Genomic DNA, 15,915 nt, shown 5'->3' with positions numbered 1-15,915 from the left:
CGCAAAGTTCTCTACCCACTCTTCAAGGTTAATAGATTAAAAGGGAAACGTGTAGCTCTCGTAGATGATAAACTGTATATTGATAACCAAATGTTCCAAGACACGAAGTCTACTCCATGGCTATTCTAAATATTACAAAGTTCCCAGAGTCGGCGAATAATGCAACACAATACTATCCATGGTAGGGATTGTAATAAAAAAAAACATAGGAAAACAATAAAATACAACAATTGATAAAGAAATAAACTACAACTATACCATTCAAGATAGGGAATGTCGTAAAATAATTAGTATTCAACTTTCTATTTATAGTATTTTATAAATAGATAAGAACGCATTAGAAGAAAGGATAATTAGCTAAAAAATGAATCTTCAAATATAAGGAACTAGAACAAAAAAGTACTCAGAATCAACATGGTAGGGATAAAAACACAGCAAACAGAGGACAAAGAAAGCACAGTATGTGGGTATGTGCGGGTGAATTGTGATGGAAGGTGGGGTTTGTGTTTGGAAAAGTGTGGCGTAAAGTGAGTGAAAAAGGAAAATGGTTGCGAATACCAGAGCCCACGCGTGTCTGAGAGCAGGGGTTGTGAAAAGAGCTTTCAATTTTGTGCAGATATGGGATATACATTAAAATAAATTATAAATATAGTTTAGTTTAGTTATTTATTGTCCTATCATGATGGAACGGTCCCCAACCCTATACACCCACCTGAGCGACCCATACACTAAGGAGAAGGCCATTTGTTTTTTCATCTCCAACAGCTAGGACTTGACATTGGTTAATCAAATTTCCCAATTTGGGCTCGGGGACAGAACAATTGTTGAACATCTGAGCTTGTAGTTGTTTGTGGGGGAAAGGGGTCGAGTGTGTATGAGTAAGTGTATGTATCCCACATCTGTTGCTATGGGGTCATGATTTTAGGGACAATATAAGATTAAGCACAATAATTGTTTGCTAAAATAATAATTGCTTGCCAAAAATGTAATCTTTGTAATGGCAATACTGGTTATAGGCAACAGTCCTTCGGGCCTCCCGAGTTGCGCAGCGGTCTAAGGTACTGCATAGCAGTGCTTGAGGCATCACTACAGACCCGGGTTCGATACCAGGCTGTGTCACAACCGTCCCATAGGGCGTCGCACAATTGCCCAGCGTCGTCCAAGTTAGGGGAGGGTTTGGCCGTGGGGGATTTACTTGGCTCATCGCGCTCTAGGGACTCCTTGTGGCGCGCCGGCGCCTGCAGGCTGACTTTGGTCGTCAGTAGAACAGCGTTTCCTCCGACACATTGGTGCAGCTGGCTTCCGAGTTAAGCGAGCTGGTGTTAAGAAGCATGGTTTGGCGGGTCATGTTTCTGAAGACGCATGACTCGACCTTCGCCTTGCAGCGATGAGACGAGATCGAAATTGGAGAAAAAGGGTGGTAAAATACAAAAATATATTAATAAATCATTCAAATGAACCATCCTTCGCATTAACTGCCTACATTACTAGGCATATTACTCGTGAAATGTGGAAATTAAGAAACGTAATAATTTATATATACAGTGCATTTTGAAAGTATTCAGACCCCTTGACTTTTTACACATTGTTATGACACAGCCTTATTCTAAAATTTATTAAATTGTATTCCCTCAATCTACACACAATACCCCATAATGAAAGAGCAAAAACAGGTTTAGACATTTATTTTTTTATAACACAGAAAAACCTTATTTACATAAGTATTCAGACAATTTGCTATGAGACTCAAAATTGAGCTAAGGTGCATCCAGTTTCCATTGATCATCCTTGAGATGTTTCTACAACTTGGAGTCCACCTGTGGTCCACCTGTCTATATAAGGTCCCACAGTTGACAGCGCATGTCAGAGCAAAAACCAAGCCATGAGGTTGAAGGAATTGTCCGCAGAGCTCCGAGACAGGATTGTGTCGAGGCACAGATCTGGGGAAGTGTACCAAAAGGTTTCTGCAGCATTGAAGGTCCCCAAGAACACAGTGGCCTCCATCATTCTAAAATGGAAGAAGTTTGGAACTACCAAGACTCTTCCTAGAGCTGGCCTCCTGGCAAAACTGAGCAATCGGGGGAGAAGGGCCTTGGTCAGGGAGGTGACCAAGAACCCGATGGTCACTCTGACAGAGCTCCAGAGTTCCTCTGTGGAGATGGGAGAACCTTCCAGAAGGACAACCATCTATGCAGCACTCCACCAATCAGGCCTTTATGGTAGAGTGGCCAGACGGAAGCCACTCCTCAGTAAAAGGCACATGACACCCGTTTGCCGTTTGGAGTTTGCCAAAAGGCACCTAAAGGACTCAGACCATGAGAAACAAGATTATCTGTTCTGATGAAACCAAGATTGAACTCTTTGGCCTGAATGCCAAGAGCCACATCTCGAGGAAACCTGGCAGTGAAGCATGGTGGTGGCAGCTTCACTGCTGTTTTTAAGCGGCAGGGACTGGGAGACATGGCAGGATCGAGGTAAAGATAAACGGAGCACAGTACAGAGAGATCCTTGATGAAAACCTGCTCCAGAGCGCTCAGGACCTCAGACTGGGACGAAGATTCACCTACCAACAGGACAACAACCCTAAGCACACAGACAAGTCAACGAATGGGTGGCTTCGGGAGAAGTCTCTGAATGTCCTTGAGTGGCCCAGCCAGAGCCAGAACCCGATCGAACATCTCTGGAGAAACTTGAAAATAGCTCTGCAGCGACGCTCCGCATCCAACCTGACAGAGATTGAGAGGATCTGCAGAGGAGAATGGGAGAAACTCCCCAAATACAGGTGAGTCAAGCTTGTAGCGTCATACCCAAGACTCAAGGCTGTAATCGCTGACTAAGGTGCTTCAAAGGGTCTGAATACTTACAGTGGGGGAAAAAAGTATTTAGTCAGCCACCAATTGTGCAAGTTCTCCCACTTAAAAAGATGAGAGGCCTGTAATTTCCATCATAGGTACACGTCAACTATGACAGACAAATTGAGAAAAAAAAATCCAGAAAATCACATTGTAGGATTTTTTATGAATTTATTTGCAAATTATGGTGGAAAATAAGTATTTGGTCACCTACAAACAAGCAAGATTTCTGGCTCTCACAGACCTGTAACTTCTTCTTTAAGAGGCTCCTCTGTCCTCCACTCGTTACCTGTATTAATGGCACCTGTTTTAACTTGTTATCAGTAAAAAAGACACCTGTCCACAACCTCAAACAGTCACACTCCAAACTCCACTATGGCCAAGACCAAAGAGCTGTCAAAGGACACCAGAAACAAAATTGTAGACCTGCACCAGGCTGGGAAGACAATCTGAAATAGGTAAGCAGCTTGGTTTGAAGAAATCAACTGTGGGAGCAATTATTAGGAAATGGAAGACATACAAGACCACTGATAATCTCCCTCGATCTGGGGCTCCACGCAAGATCTCACCCCGTGTGGTCAAAATGATCACAAGAACGGTGAGCAAAAATCCCAGAACCACATGGGGGGACCTAGTGAATGACCTGCAGAGAGCTGGGACCAAAGTAACAAAGCCTACCATCAGTAACACACTACGCCGCCAGGGACTTAAATCCTGCAGTGCCAGACGTGTCCCCCTGCTTAAGCCAGTACATGTCCAGGCCCGTCTGAAGTTTGCTAGAGTGCATTTGGATGATCCAGAAGAGGATTGGGAGAATGTCATATGGTCAGATGAAACCAAAATAGAACTTTTTGGTAAAAACTCAACTCGTCGTGTTTGGAGGACAAAGAATGCTGAGTTGCATCCAAAGAACACCATACCTACTGTGAAGCATGGAGGTGGAAACATCATGCTTTGGGGCTGTTTTTCTGCAAAGGGACCAGGACGACTGATCCGTGTAAAGGAAATAATGAATGGGGCCATGTATCGTGAGATTGAGTGAAAACCTCCTTCCATCAGCAAGGGCATTGAAGATGAAACGTGGCTGGGTCTTTCAGCATGACAATGATCCCAAATACACCGCCCGGGCAACGAAGGAGTGGCTTCGTAAGAAGCATTTCAAGGTCCTGGAGTGGCCTAGCCAGTCTCCAGATCTCAACCCCATAGAAAATCTTTGGAGGGAGTTGAAAGTCTGTGTTGCCCAGCCACAGCCTCAAAACATCACTGCTCTAGAGGAGATCTGCATGGAGGAATGGGCCAAAATACCAGCAACAGTGTGTGAAGACTTACAGAAAACGTTTGACCTGTGTCATTGCCAACAAAGGGTATATAACAAAGTATTGAGAAACTTTTGTTATTGACCAAATACTTATTTTCCACCATAATTTGCAAATAAATTCATTAAAAATCCTACAATGTGATTTTCTGGAAATGTTTTTCTAATTTTGTCTGTCATAGTTGACGTGTACCTATGATGAAAATTACAGGCCTCTCTCATCTTTTTAAGTGGGAGAACTTGTACAATTGGTGGCTGACTAAATACTTTTTTTCCCCACTGTATGTAAATGTGATAGTTTTTAAATTTGCAAATTTTATAAAAATTTGCAAACATTTCTAAAAACCTGTTTTTGCTTTGTCATCATGGGGTACTGTGTGTAGATTGATGAGGAAGAAAACCAATTTAATCAATTTTAGAATAAAGCTGTAACATAACAAAATGTGGAAAAAGAAAAAAGGGGTGCGAATGCATTGTATAAATGCCTGTAATATTTCAATTTTGGAGAATCTCTTATAAAATGGGTTGAAGTTAAGTTAGATGTAAAATAGTTAATAATGGCTACTTCTCAGAAAGCATTAATCTGTCAAGAGTAGTAAAACAAGATTGTCCACTATCGGCATATCTTTTTATTATGGTCATCGAAATGTTAGCTATTAAAATCGGATCCAACAATAATATCAAGGGGTTAGAAATCAAAGTGTCATTGTACGCTGATGATTCATGCTTTCTTTTAAATCCACAATTTGGATCCCTCCACAGCCTCAGAGGATCTACATACTTTTTCTAACCTCTCTGGATTACAAACAAATTATGATCAGTAAAATGGTCTGACGGTGATGTGGACATACTCGGTATACATAACCCGAAAGAAAGAAATGATCTTACAATACATTTTAATAGAAAGTTAGCAAAAATATACGATTTTGCTATCAGGGAAAGGAAAATACCTGTCTATTTGTGGAAAAATCACCCTGATTAACTCTTTAGTTTTATCCCAGATTACCTATTTGCTTATGGTCCTGTCTACACCTAGCAACATGTTTTTTTAATTATAATTATATTTTATTTGGAATGGCAAGCCAGACTAAATTAAACAGACCTATTTATATAATGAATATGAATTCGAAGGGCAGAAATGATTAAATATTAAAGCATTAGACTTCTCACTAAAGGAGTCAATCATACAAAGTTATATTTAAATCCGAACTGGTTCTCTAGCAGATTAGTAATATTGTCTCACCCAATGTTCAAGAATGGCCTTTTTCCCTTTATTCAGATTACAACCTCTCACTTTCAGTTATTTGAAAATGAAATATCCAAAATATCTCTATTTCTAAAACAAGCCATAGAAAGTTGGTTTCAATTTCAGTTTAATCCACCAGAAAAGACAGAACAAATAATACAACAAATATTGTGGTTAAACTCAAATATACTAATGTATTATTATTTTATTTTTTAATGAAAGGTATAACAAATAGGACTGGTGGAGTTGTCACACATGCAGTTGACAAAAATATGGAAATGTCTGCTCTACCTAAAATAACAACCAACTAATTGCAGCATTACCACAAAAATGGAAGGGGCAAGTGGAAGGGGGAAAGAGTAAGGAACTTGTCTGTCGGCCCTGCATTAAAGACCAAAATTGGTTAAAGAACATTGTCATAAATAATAAAGTATACCAGTTTCATTTAAGGACCAAAAAATTCATAGCTGTGCCATATAGATTGCAAAATAGTTGGGAAGAGATTTGCGATGTACTGATTCCATGGGAAATGGTTTATGAACTGATACGCAAAACAAAACCGTATTCAATTTTTCAATTTAAATTATACAAAATTCTTGAAACCAATAGAATGATATATATATATATATATACAGTGGGGAAAAAAAGTATTTAGTCAGCCACAAATTCTGCAAGTTCTCCCACTTAAAAAGATGAGAGAGGCCTGTAATTTTCATCATAGGTACACGTCAACTATGACAGACAAAATGAGGAAAAAAAATCCAGAAAATCACATTGTAGGATTTTTTATGAATTTATTTGCAAATTATGGTGGAAAATAAGTATTTGGTCAATAACGAAAGTTTCTCAATACTTTGTTATATACCCTTTGTTGGCAATGACACAGGTCAAACGTTTTCTGTAAGTCTTCACAAGGTTTTCACACACTGTTGCTGGTATTATGGCCCATTCCTCCATGCAGATCTCCTCTAGAGCAGTGATGTTTTGGGGCTGTCGCTGGGCAACACGGACTTTCAACTCCCTCCAATGATTTTCTATGGGGTTGAGATCTGGAGACTGGCTAGGCCACTCCAGGACCTTGAAATGCTTCTTACGAAGCCACTCCTTCGTTGCCCGGGCGGTGTGTTTGGGATCATTGTCATGCTGAAAGACCCAGCCACATTTCATCTTCAATGCCCTTGCTGATGGAAGGAGGTTTTCACTCAAAATCTCACGATACATGGCCCCATTCATTCTTTCCTTTACACGGATCAGTCGTCCTGGTCCCTTTGCAGAAAAACAGTCCCAAAGCATGATGTTTCCACCCCCATGCTTCACAGTAGGTAAGGTGTTCTTTGGATGCAACTCAGCATTCTTTGCCCTCCAAACACGACGAGTTGGGTTTTTACCAAAAAGTAATATTTTGGTTTCATCTGACCATATGACATTCTCCCAATCCTCTTTTGGATCATCCAAATGCACTCTAGCAAACTTCAGACGGGCCTGGACATGTACTGGCTTAAGCAGGGGAACACGTCTGGCACTGCATGATTTGAGTCCCTGGCGGCGTAGTGTGTTACTGATGGTAGGCTTTGTTACTTTGGTCCCAGCTCTCTGCAGGTCATTCACTAGGTCCCCCCGTGAGGTTCTGGGATTTTTGCTCACCGTTCTTGTGATCATTTTGACCCCACGGGGTGAGATCTTGCGTGGAGCCCCAGATCGAGGGAGATTATCAGTGGTTTTGTATGTCTTCCATTTCCTAATAATTGCTCCCACAGTTGATTTCTTCAAACCAAGCTGCTTACCTATTGCAGATTCAGTCTTCCCAGCCTGGTGCAGGTCTACAATTTAGTTTCTGGTGTCCTTTGACAGCTCTTTCGTCTTGGCTATAGTGGAGTTTGGAGTGTGACTGTTTGAGGTTGTGGACAGGTGTCTTTTATACTGATAACAAGTTCAAACAGGTGCCATTAATACAGGTAACGATTGGAGGACAGAGGAGCCTCTTAAAAAAGAAGTTACAGGTCTGTGAGAGCCAGAAATCTTGCTTGTTTGTAGGTGACCAAATACTTATTTTCCACCATCATTTGCAAATAAATTCATTAAAAATCCTACAATGTGATTTTCTGGATTTTTTTCCCTCAATTTGTCTGTCATAGTTGACATGTACCTATGATAAAAATTACAGGCCTCTCTCATCTTTTTAAGTGGGAGAACTTGCACAATTGGTGGCTGACTAAATACTTTTTTTCCCCACTGTATATATATATGGGGTATACCAACCATCCCAGCTCTGCAGATTTTGCTGCAAAGAGACAATCATTAGATCATTTGTTTTGGTACTGTCCATATGTAGCTCGTTTTTGGTCGCAGGTCCAGGAATGGTCAAAGAAGTGCAACATTTACCTGGAGCCAACTCTGCAGATAGCATTACTGGGTGATTTCAAAAGTCATAGTCAATCAATCAATAATATAACAATACTTTTAACAAAAATGTTTCTCTTTCATTTACAATCTGAAGAAACTATGAGAATAGAAAGGTTCAGAACTTTTGTGAAACATCACAGCACAGTTGAACAATATATGGCAAATATAAATAAAAAATGGATGGTGTTAAGAGATAGATGGGTGGGGTTGAGTAGAGCTGAAGGATGGGAATAAAAACAAACTAAAAGATAACTATTGTAAAATACATTGTGTCCATAAAATGTATATAGTATGTAAACTCAGCAAAAAAAATAAACATCCCCTTTTCAGGACCCTGTCTTTCAAAGATAATTCGTAAAATTCCAAATAACTTCACAGATCTTCATCGTAAAGGGTTTAAACACTCTTTCCCATGCTTGTTCAATGAACCATAAACAATTAATGAACATGCACCTGTGGAACGGTCGTTAAAACACTAACAGCTTACAGACTGTGGCAATTAAGGTCACAGTAATGAAACTTAGGACACTAAAAAGAGGCCTTTCTACTGCCTCTGAAAAACACCTAAAGAAAGATGCCCAGGGTCCCTGCTAATCTGCGTGAACGTGCCTTTGGCATGCTGCAAGGAGGCATGAGGACTGCAGATGTGGCCAATAAATGTCAATGTCCGTACTGTGAGACGCCTAAGGCAGCGCTACAGGGAGACAGGACGGACAGATGATCGTCCTCGCAGTGGAAGACCACGTATAACAACACCTGAACAGGATCGGTACATCCGAACATCACACCTGCGGGACAGGTACAGGATGGCAACAACAACTGCCCGAGTTACACCAGGAACACACAATCCCCCCCATCAGTGCTCAGACTGTCCGCAATAGGCTGAGAGAGGCTGGACTGAGGGGTTGTAGGCCTGTTTGTAAGGCAGGTCCTCACCAGACAGACATTCCCGGCAACAACGTCGCCTATGGCCACAAACCCACTGTCGCTGGACCGGCAAAAAGTGCTCTTCACTGACAAGTCGCGGTTTTGTCTCACCAGGGGTGATAGTCGGATTCGCGTTTATCGTCGAAGGAATGAGCGTTACACCGAGGCCTGTACTCTGGAGCGGGATCGATTTGGGATCGTCATGGTCTGGGGCGGTGTGTCACAGCATCATCGGACTGAGCTTGTCGTCATTGAAGGCAATCTCAACGCTGTGCGTTACAGGGAAGACATCCTCCTCCCTCATGTGGTACCCTTCCTGCAGGCTCATCCTGACATGACCCTCCAGCATGACAATGCCACCAGCCATACTGCTCGTTCTGTGCGTGATTTCCTGCAAGACAGGAATGTCAGTGTTCTGCCATGGCCAGCGAAGAGCCTGGATCTCAATACCATTGAGCACGTCTGGGACCTGTTGGATCGGAGGGTGAGGGCTAGGGCCATTCCCACCAGAAATGTCTGGGAACTTGCAGGTGCCTTGGTGGAAGAGTGGGGTAACATCTCACTGCAAGAACTGGCAAATCTGGTGCGGTCCATGAGGAGGAGATGCACTGCAGTACTTAATGCAGCTGGTGGCCACACCAGATACTGACTGTTACTTTTGATTTTGACCCCCCCTTTGTTCAGGGACACATTATTCCATTTCTGTTAGTCACATGTCTATGGAACTTGTTCAGTTTGTCTCAGTTGTTGAATCTTATGTTCATTCAAATATTTACACATGTTAAGTTTTCTGAAAATAAACACAGTTGACGTTTCTTTTTTTGTTGAGTTTATAAGCTGGAAGTAGAAGCCTAAGTGCTGTTGTCCATTAGTTTACTCCAATTAGGGGAGGGGTGGTAGGGTTAGGGGAAAATAATAAAGGAAAATATATTTAAAAGAGATATATACACTGTCCCAGTCAAAGGTTTGGACACACCTACTCATTCAAGTGTTTTCCTTTATTTTTACAATTTTTTACATTGTAGAATAATAGTGAAGACATCAAAACTATGAAATAACACATATGGAATCATGTAGTAACCAAAAAAAGTGTTAAACAAATCAACATATTTCATATTTGAGATTCTTCAAATAGCCACCCTTTGCGTTGATGACAGCTTTGCACACTCTTGGCATTTTCTCAACCAGCTTCACCTGGAATGCTTTTCCAACAGTCTTGAAGGAGTTCCCACATATGCTGAGCACTTGTTGGCTGCTTTTCCTTCACTCTGCCGTCCGACTCGTCCCAAACCATCTCAATTGGTTTGAGGTCGGGGGATTGTGGAGGCCAAGTCATCTGATGCAGCACTCCATCACTTTCCTTCTTGGTAAAATAGCCCTTACACAGCGTGAAGGTGTGTTGGGTCATTGTCCTGTTGAAAATCAAATGATAGTCCCACTAAGCCCAAACCAGATGAGATGGTGTATCGCTGCAGAATGCTGTGGTAGCCATGCTGGTTAAGTGTGCCTTGAATTCTAAATAAATCACAGAGAGTGTCACCAGCAAAGCACCCCCACACCATCACACCTCCTCCTCCATGCTTTACGGTGGGATATACACATGGGGAGATCATCCGTTCACCCACACCACGTCTCACAAAGACACAGCGGTAGGACACATTTCCACCGGTCTAATGTCCATTGCTTGCGTTTCTTGGCCCAAGCAGGTCTCTTCTTATTCGTGTCATTTTGTAGTGGTTTCTTTGCAGCAATTCAACCATGGAGGCCTGATTCACACAGTCCCCTCTGAACAGTTGATGTTGAGATGTGTCTGTTACTTGAACTCTGTGGCTGCAATTTCTGAGGCTGGTAACTCTAATGAACTTATCCTCTGCAGCAGAGGTAAGTCTGGGTCTTCCATTCCTGTGGTGGTCCTCATGAGAGCCAGTTTCATTATAGGGCTTTATGGTTTTTGCAACTGCACTTGAAGAAACTTTAAATGTTCTTGACATTTTCTGTATTGACTGTCCTTCATGTATTATAGTAATGATGGACTGTTGTTTCTCTTTGCTTATTTGAGCTGTTCTTGCCATAATATGGACTTGGTCTTTTACCAAATAGGGCCATCTTCTGTGTACCCCCCCCTCCCCCCTACCTTGTCACAACACAACTGATTTGGCTAAAATGCATTTAGAAGGAAATAAATTCCACAAATTAATTTGACTGGTAGTGTATATATTTAAGCAAAACAATATATGGGGGATTGGAAATTATGTAGACAATTACATTGATGGAAGCTACAATAAATCTGCACTATTAAAGCTGATCTACTCCCCCATAAAATAAATAAATAATAATATTGACTCAAGGGTGTGAATACTTATGTAAATGAGATATTTCTGTATCATTTTTAATACATTTTCAAACATTTCTCAAAACATGTTTTCACTTTGTCATTATGGGGTATTGTTTGTTGATGGGAAAATACATTTTGAATTCAGGCTGTAACAACAAAATGTGGAATAGGTCAAGGGGTATGAATACTTTCTGAAGGCACTGTACTGCTGCATTGGCCTATAGGCTATTTTACATTTTAGTCATTTAGCAGACACTCTTCTCCAGAGCGACTTACAGTTAGTGAGTGCATACACTCACTAACTGTAAGTTATTTTTTATACTGGCCCCCTGTGGGAATCGAACCCACAACCCTGGCGTTGCAAATGCCATGCTCTACCAACTGAGCTACATCCCTGCCGGCCATTCCCTCCCCTACCCTGGACCACGCTGGGCCAATTGTGCGCCGCCCCATGGGTCTCCTGGTCACGGCCTGCTACGACAGAGCCTGGATTCGAACCAGGATCTCTAGTGGCACAGCAAGCACTGCGATGCAGTGCCTTAGACCACTGCACCACTCGGGAGGTTCATGTGCCACCATCCCGGTGTATCAATGTGTCTATATGGAAGAGACTGGTGATCTCACATTAGTTGATTATTAGATTTTAATCATTTTGAGAAAACATTATTATTGAAATGAAACTTTTCCATGAAAGATATGCATATGAAAATCATAACTGGCACGCAGACCGGTAGAAATGGTAGGATAACTTGAAACTCACCGCCTATGAAGTCTTTATAAAATAATTGCCCCCATCTTTCCATGGTCGGATTTAGCCTATAGGCTACTTTGAAGCAAGGTAAGACATGCCTCATAATATGAAATAAAACATTCAGGTTTCAAACAATTAAGTATGGTTTCAAACTGCATACTGTCTCCAGCGAACATTGTAAAGTGGTGGGTAGGGCCTCCTGTAGCTCAGTTGGTAGGGCATGGCGCTTGCAACGCCAGGGTTGTGGGTTTGATTCCCACGGGGGGCCAGTATGAAAAATGTATGCACTCACTAACTGTAAGTCGCTCTGGATAAGAGCGTCTGCTAATTGACTAAAATGTAAATGTGATGTGCTTGATAGCCTGTTGCCTGCACTTGAATGGTGAATGGGAGGCTCACTTCAATTACCAGTTGAGAAATAAAAATAGTAGCTCTTTATTTGTGCACCAAAACTGTTTTGAACACATGATTGCATTTAGAATTGTTGCTCAATGAATGGGCTTATAAAATCACGTTTTACTCCCACAGCAACCAGTTGTGGAGCTACAGGAGGAATCCCTCTCAAAATAGGCTCTGTATGCTGTGCGCGTGCGATAGTTGTGTTGGATGAATAAGATAAAATGGTCACTAACGAAAATACACAGGCCAATATAATTCCACAAAATTATGCAAATTAAACTATAGTCCGATAAGCATGACGGTCAAATGTATTTCTGTCAACTGTTATTTCCATCAATGAATACAAAGCATTATTTTGCAATGGGATTTTTTTCATTTTGGCTGGCAACAGTTTTATTTAGTGGCTTTTCATTTTATTTTTTTGCTAAAAGTCAGCCATTGCCAGCTAACAGAAACCCTGATGTGTAACCTGTTCTGACATCACTTATTTTCATACATGTCCCCTGTAGCTCAGTTGGTAGAGCATGGTGCTTGCAATGCCAGGGTTGTGGGTTCGTTTCCCACAGGGGGCCTGTATGAAAATGTATGCACTCACTAACTGTAAGTCGCTCTGGATAAGAGTGTCTGCTAAATGACTAAAATGTAAATGTAATTATTGATAGAAACCCTTTAACAGCTGACAGAAAAATTTATTTCTCAAAAGTTTTCCTTGGCCAGAAGTCGACAAACCTGCATGAAATACCAAAATGAGGAAAACAAAAATGAGAAAAGTAATTTTGGATATAACGTGAGGTCCAAAATTATTTGGACAGTGACATTTTTTGTTATTTTGGCTCTGTACACCAGCACTGGATTAGAAATGATACAGTGACTGAGCAGGGTCCGACATTAATGATGGCCCGCTGGCCTGGGGCCAGTAAAACCATGTGTTGGGCCAGTGGATCTCATCTGTCACAATTCAATTTTAAAGAATAATGGTCTTCCATTGCTAAATTATATTACACAGCTTTTTAATACATACCATAGCCAAATGTAGCCTATTACTATCTGAATATATAGAGAGAAAGCAGGTAAACCTAGGCCCTGCATGACCCTAATGCATTTACAAACTACCCCATGTAGAAATTCTGTTTGGGCCAGTAGATTTTTGGCCAACTGGCCCGACTTAACATTGGACCCTGCTATGAGGTTAAAGTGCAGACTGTCAGCTTTAATTTGAGGGCATTCATATCAGGTGAACCTTTTAGAAATTACAGCACTTTTTGTACATAGTCCCCCCCCCATTATAGGGAACCAAAAGTATTTGGACAAATTAACTTATAGGCCTATGTATATTAAAGTAGTCAAATGTTTAGCTTTTGGTCCAATATTTCTAGCACGCAATGACTAGATAAAGCTTGTGATGCCAACCAAAACAACCAAAACAAACTTGTTGGATGCATTTGCTGTTTGTTTTGGTTGTGTTACAGATTATTTTGTGCCCAATAGAAGTGAATGGTAAATAATGTACTGTCATTTTGGAGTCACTTTCATCGTAAATAAGAATATATGTTTCTAAAATCTTCTACATTAAAGTGGATGCTACCATGATTACGCATAATCCTGAATTAATTGTGAATCATGATGAGTGAGAAAGTTAGAGGCAAAAAGATCATACCCCCAAGACATGCTTACTCCTCACATTAGCAATAATTGGAGAGGATAGCGTTTGATGTGCCCTTGAGCAAGGTTCTGACTAGAGGGAATACATCTACGACCAGAAGTGACTTTTTCGTAGCAGGTTAGGAAAACAGTTAGGGTTAGCTAAAATACTCTCCTAACCTGCTACGAAAAGACACTTCTGGTCATAGCTGTACTCCCTCTAGTCACAACCCTTGAGCAAGTAACTTAACCCTAATTGCTCCAGGGTCGCCGTTGATAATGGCTGACCCTGGCTGTGACCCCACTCTCCAAGGGTGTCTCATGAAGAGTTGGGATATGAAAAAAAACTTTTACAATTAACACATTACAAAACCCAAACAACCTGTCCACATGAAAATGGTTAGAGACCAGAATAGGTGTAGGAAATAATTTTCTAACTAAAATGTGACGTTTGATTTGATCACTGGGGCATTTCTAATCCCTGAAGTTACTGAATGATGTTGCATCATCACCACTCGAGTTAACATCTTGACTGACAGCTCAGCATCACGCTTGTAGCAAACATATCAGGCTGTGTTGCGTTTGGCAAGTGTACCGTCAACCCTGGCGAAGTACCTGTAGAAATCTATAAAACTGCGTGTTAAATCAGGAGGACTTGTTACTGTAACTATTTAGCGTGCTATTCTGAGAGGGCGAACGTGCCTAGCCAGCTAACGTTAGAACTAAATAGACAACTGGGGTGACAGTGAATAAGTGGATGTATGATTGCATGCCAGTTACTATATCTAACACGAGCTAGAAACACTTGTCTACACCTAACTGTTAAAAACAATTGGCCAGTTTGACATATATAGGTTAACAAACTTGTATCTAATCTTTGCTAACTACATTTCAATAATTAGTTAGCTAGCTAGCTAGCGGTTGATGGCGCTGTGTGTGTGCTGCCACAGTACTACGTTAGGCCTAGGTCGAAGCCTCCGCCAAAATATTGTTCATATCATGTCAAATTACAAAACATGTCGCTAGCTTGCTAGCCAATACTCTTCAAACTATCAGCCAAAATACAAGACATCTGACTGATACTATTTTAGTTGATAGAAGAAAGGAAGGAGGGTTCATGATATCGTCGAAAGAAACGGTATTTTCTTAGGGAACGTTGACTAACATGAATCTTCTTGTCCAGTTTCGCTGGTTAGCTAGCATGAGTGGCTTACCTCAGATACTTCATCGTCGCTGCCAGATCTGGGGCCGGAGGAAAGCACGGCGGCCGCAGCGAGTTTGAAATCAAGCCTGTCAGCTGCAGGCCCACCAGCCTCTCCAAACAAGCGGACTTTCTTTCCACCAACACCAATCCCTAGGCCCCCGAGTCTGGCTCCTGGTGTGGCTCCAAGCCCCATTCCAGGGGATCGCGGAGTCACCGAGTCAATCTCGTCCTCGAAGCCGTCCGTCAGCATTGCCGCCCCGGCTACTGCATCCTGCATACTTCCCTTAGTATTTTGTATTCTAATTAACGCAATATTGTCTTGAACTTTCTTTGGGGTTGTTGGTATTTTAGTAATTATATTTATACTTCAGAAAAACCCCGAAACTCTCCTGAAGCGAGAAGAGAATCTCTTTCCCCCTAGCCATTAACTTTCTAACAACCTAACTACTTTGCGCAAGTTGTTTCTTACCCCGCCTCTATTCAAAATCCATGCATATTATTGGTCAGGAAAATAGAATACCGACATATGGTTGGATATAATTGATGTTTGTCAGAGGAAAGCACGCGACGTCAAGGTAGGTTTACGAGAAGGCTTTGCGATTTAACGCCTTGAAACTGAATATTTAGAAGATGATTGGACCCTTGCACTGTTACGAAAAGTCCCACTTTCGTGATACGCCAATCTTTGCATGTATCAATAAAAAAGTGCACCGTGTTAGCAAATGTATTGCCCACAAACTTCTCAGGGGTACATAGCCAATTCAATATTAAGTGGTTACTTTGTTCCACTTTCATGTCAGTCACTGCTATCAATTAATGCATATGTCTGTCCACTGTTAACT

General features: G+C 41.3%; 1 protein-coding gene across 2 annotated transcripts in view; it reads right to left on the bottom strand.

Moving 5' to 3' along the window:
* Positions 1 to 15,515, bottom strand: part of LOC311136526 (ankyrin repeat and KH domain-containing protein 1-like) — an 83,697-nt gene extending 68,182 nt beyond the window's left edge. Inside the window, exon 1 of one of the 2 annotated variants that reach the window (XM_084170689.1) lies at positions 15,084 to 15,515. In XM_084170689.1, the coding sequence (XP_084026815.1) occupies positions 15,084 to 15,350 (267 nt within the window). In that variant the 5' untranslated portion in view covers positions 15,351 to 15,515. The remainder of the gene's footprint in view (positions 1 to 15,083) is intronic. The other variant, XM_084170688.1, reaches the window with a different exon arrangement.
* Between the last annotated feature and the right edge of the window lie 400 nt (positions 15,516 to 15,915).

This window comes from Coregonus lavaretus (assembly GCF_964263955.1).
Source record: "Coregonus lavaretus genome assembly, chromosome: 10".
Classification (NCBI taxonomy): Eukaryota; Metazoa; Chordata; class Actinopteri; order Salmoniformes; family Salmonidae; genus Coregonus; species Coregonus lavaretus.
This window is presented reverse-complemented; position numbering and strand designations above follow the sequence as displayed.